This window comes from Penaeus japonicus, unplaced genomic scaffold (genome assembly GCF_977035675.1).
Source record: "Penaeus japonicus unplaced genomic scaffold, GWHDUDI00000001_assembly GWHDUDI00000018, whole genome shotgun sequence".
Classification (NCBI taxonomy): domain Eukaryota; kingdom Metazoa; phylum Arthropoda; class Malacostraca; order Decapoda; family Penaeidae; genus Penaeus; species Penaeus japonicus.
In genome coordinates, this window is record NW_028234420.1 from 3155277 (window position 1) to 3159981 (window position 4705).

The window sequence follows — 4705 nt, forward strand, 5'->3', positions numbered from 1 at the left end:
TTGTGACATTGGTGTTGCTGTTGTTGTGCGGGCCAAAAGCGGAGTGCAGAGTGCGGGCGTGCACGCGGGCGGGCCAGGGTGCCGGGGGTGAGAGCAGGGACGAGCGAGCGGTGGTGGTGGTGGTGGCGGCGGTGGTGGAGGAGGTGGCCGTGGTGGTGGAGGAGATGGTGGCGGCCGGGCCGGGCCGTGTTCGCTTCCCGCGGCGCGACCCTCAGTTTGTGGCTCCACTGTGCCTCATTCACACGCGTCAGACCCGCTCCCTCCGCCGCAGACCTTGCCGTCACACAGCACCCGCCTCCTCCTGCCAGCGAGAAAGACTCTGCGATCTCATCCGGGATTCCTCTCTCCCTCACACGCGCAAACAAAACAAGTGTCAGCAGGTGCTTTGCCGCGGCTTCCGCCTCATTACAGCGTGCAGCAAGTGCCTTGTGCCCGTCCACACGATCCCTCTCAAGTGCCAGTGCAGTGCCTTTTCTACACGTGCCTTCCTCGCTTGTACCACTAATTCGCCGACGCGACCCAAGGTGCCAAGACCCCGCCACCGCCCTCGACAGCTCGTGGCGCCAGCACTCCTCGTAGCAGCCTTACTTGCGGCGACTACAGTCTCGAAGTGCCTTGTGCCTCGTACAACTTTGCGAGTGCGTGAGCGAGGGCGAAGGGGCAGCGAAAGCGCCATGGAGGACCACGGAAGGATGTGCACCTGCTGGTTTTGCCGCAACAAGAGCCTCTCCATCAACACCAACTCTAGCTCCTCGGTCAGTACCTCTCTCCTCTTCACTCCAAGGCACAGCTCCGCCCAATACCCAACTTGATATGTCCATGCCCTCTTGTCATGCCATGCCCACAATGTCAGGTCATGTCTTGCCCGCAATGTCACGTCATGCTAAGTTCGCGAGGATGTACCCGTGACTTTAGGCATGCAGTGACGGTGTAGTGAAAATAACCGACCAAATACACGTGTTTGCTATTGTCTGTCTCGTTATCCTCAATGAGAGCGAAAGAGTAAGAAAGGTGTGTGTCGTCTGATGTACATACAGCTTCTGATTGACTGTAACTGATAACATGAGCTGAGTGCGGGTGCTTTTCGGATGAAGCACACAGATTGAGTGGACCAGAGAAGTGGCAGAAAGAGCAGAGAAAGACGGAGAGAGAGTAAATGTGCTTATTTATATGAACGTGTGTGTGTGTGTGTGTGTGTTTGTGTGTATGTATGTGTGTGTGTTAGTGTGTGTGTGTGTGCGCGCGCGCGTGTGTGCTTGAGTGTGCGTGTGTGTATGTGTGTGTGTGTGTGTGTGTGTGTGTGTGTGTGTGTGTGTGTGTGTGTGTGTGTGTGTGTGTGTGTGTGTGTGTGTGTGTGTGTGTGTGTTAGTGTGTGTGTGTGTGCGCGCGCGCGTGTGTGCTTGAGTGTGCGCGCGCGTGTGTGTGTGTTTGTGTTTGTGTTTGTGTTTGTGTTTGTGTTTGTATGTTTGTGTGTGTGTGTATGAATGTATGTATGTATATGTGTGTGTGTGTGCGCGCGCGTGTGTACATGTGTGTGTGTATCACTTGTGTGTATGTAAATGAAATAATGAAATAGAAAGAGTTTGTGTGTGTTTTCTAATGTTTATACGTGAGTGTATATTTGAAATATTAGCAGTGATTTAGGTTTGACAAAAATATCTACCCTTGTGACATGCTGATATAAACTTAATGGCTGCCACAGCTTAGAGTTTGCCCAAGAATTTTATGATTATTGCAGCAGGCAAATCAAAACAAATAAGAACATTATATATATATATATATATATATATATATATATATATATATATATATATATATATATATATATATAAAGTGCTGCATATGAAACATGCTTTTTGCAATGAAACTAGTATGAATGTGCACGCTTGTGTGTGCATGTATGTAGGTATGCAACATGTGATTCCTATGCATATAGACTTTAATCACCTATTCCTTTTCCTCTTTCTGTGTTGTTTACTTTTATCTCTATTATTTTAACCTCCTAGATAATTTCCCCTTTCTTTCCGGAAACTGTAATGCTTCGAGAAGAAGTTATCCACACACATACACACATGCACGCGCACACGCACACGCACACGCACACGCACACGCACACGCACACGCACACGCACACGCAATGATTGCAGGCCAACCACCACAACAATCTGAGCACAATCCCTGACGCACACGCACACGCACACGCACACGCCCACCACACACACACACACACACACACACCACACACACACACACACACACACACACACACACACACACACACAACACTTTATATATAAGTATGACATATATATATACATACTATATGATATCACCAAAACACCGCTTGTATAAGTCAACTAACGGATTAATTCTTTTGCGGTTATTATAAATCTTGCTCTACAGTACAGTATTTAGATAACAGTTCATACATACATATACATACATACATATACATACATACATATATACATACACACACACACACACACACACTCACTCACTCACTCACTCACTCACTCACTCACTCATACACACACAACACTTCCTCTCTCTCTTATATAACTCACTCACTCACGGGGGCTCCCCTACGACTCACTCACTCACTCACTCATACAATCACTCATAATTCACTCATACTACACACTCTTCACACACTCCACTATCACACACACACACACACACACACACACACACACACACACACGCACACACACACGCACACACACACGCACACACACACACATGTCTAATCTCTATGTAGGACACATGAAGAGAAAATTAACAGTGAAAATCTGGCCTCTGACTGATGTTATTTAAAAAGTGAAACTTGCCGGTTCCCGACTTGCCAATCCGGGTACGCGACCTGGCCGGTTAGACCCAGTGCTGATCATTTGCGCTTTCTCATGTGCTCCAGGAAACGCATACACATACATACACGGGCCACGGAGGTTCACATAGGCGCACACGTGCACACAAGGCGAGAGAAAAGCGAGAGTCGCTGCCGTTACGATTCCTTGATCTGTGAGCACGATTGTGGAGCGAGATTCTTCTCCTTCGTGCCTCTTTTTATATTTCCTTTAGATCTGTTGCGACTTTGGTTTATGTTATAAACACGCACCACGCACGCCATTTCCAGTCATTTATTTTTATGTGTAGATAAGTGTATGAATGAGAGTGAGTAGCTTCATTCTCTTGTATTTCTTTTTATACATTTGCCTTCATTTGTTTGCATACCTGTTGAGTGCGAGGTCAGTGTATTTGATCTTTTCTTTGTTGATATTTTACAAGTGAACCGTTTTTTTTTTGTTTCTTTGTTGATATTTTACACGTGAACCGTTTCTTATCTGTTTCTTTGTTGATTACTGCTTTGTAATGTTATTATCTTTATATATAATCTGTTCTTTTGCGCGTGTCTGTTCTGCCTCGCCTTGTTGGCACCTTGGGGGTTTAAACCTCCTCAGTCGATTTTAGACTCAAAGCGCATTACCTTTTGATTGTATTGTTTTTTGGTATTCATATCGTGGAACCTGTGAGAATTTTCGGCCAGAATGATCGAGTTCGTTTATAGACCTAATTTTGAATTCCATTATACTTACAAGCATTGGGTTTGTATTTATCACCCACACTAAATATGTAACAAAATGGACTGTATTTGATATCTTTATATAAGCTGTGAATCGGCTTAGATCTGATATAATCAGGAGTGAAATTTTGACATATTTTTAGCTGTTATTTAGTGTTTGATATATCGTATTCGGAAACTTACCATTGCCTTGGTTATTTCTCTTTCCTGTAACTTCTTACTACCTTGCTCGCATTCCCGAAGCAACTTTCGTTCGCCAGGGTGTAGGTCGTTTCTTTCCATCACTTTCGTATGAACAACAAGCCCACTCATGCGCACGCAAGTATAGACACACACGAACGCACAAATGCACATGTTTTACGCTCTCACTCACACGCTTCTCCATACAGAGGTCATTAGGGGGTAAAGGGTGGCGAGGGGTAAGGAGAACAGGTGTGGTCAGTACCTCACGCGGGGTGGGTGGGTCAGGTTTGGGGGAGGGTACTGTGCTCACGATGTTTTAAAGCAAAGTTCATTTTACCCTTTATCTTTTCTATTCTTTTTTATTCTCCGTACCTACTTCCCTGTTGTCGTCAGTAGCCCAACAAACCCAATTTTCTTGTATGTGTGCACCGCCTAACCCACCTTTAGTTTTAAACACCCTCTGCGTAAAATGGATGGAATACCCACATGCCTGAGATGCCTTCGCGGGGTTTGGCGTGCGCGAGTCCGCGTGTGTGTGTGTGTGTGTGTGTATAGTGTTTCCAAGAGAGAGGGCTACCTTAACGGGGAAGGGGGTTAGTTCATTGCTCACCGCCCTCTGAGAAATGATAAAAAGAGAATACATCTCACCTCCCATCTTTTACACACAATCGGATTCTCGTAAACAAAGTACCGCCCTCTTAGACTTGCGAATCGCAGTACAGCCCCGTTGAAGATTTCTGGTCCAGACGAAATGTTCGAGTCGACCCCCCTCCCCCTCCCCCGCCCCTGATCCTGCAGTACCTGTGCGCTGACCTTCAGGGTATGGGAGATGGTACGATAAAGCGTCCTCGGACCGCATTCCTTTCCCTGCACCTCCGTGTGTTTGTTTGTGCGTGTTTGTGTGTGTGTGTGTGTGTTTGGTGTGTGTGTTTGTGTGTT

General features: G+C 46.2%; 1 protein-coding gene across 2 annotated transcripts in view; it reads left to right on the forward strand.

The window, feature by feature from the left end:
• LOC122258764 (protein ecdysoneless homolog) overlaps window positions 1-4705 on the forward strand; it is a 56794-nt gene that overhangs the window by 44981 nt on the left and 7108 nt on the right. The window contains exon 1 of one of the 2 annotated variants that reach the window (XM_086546517.1): window positions 161-755. The exons of the other annotated variant lie outside the window; for it this stretch is intronic. Coding sequence (XP_086402643.1) covers window positions 165-755 — 591 coding nt within the window. The 5' untranslated portion in view covers window positions 161-164. Of the gene's footprint in view, window positions 1-160; window positions 756-4705 lie in introns of those variants that run through there. 2 annotated transcript variants of the gene reach the window in all.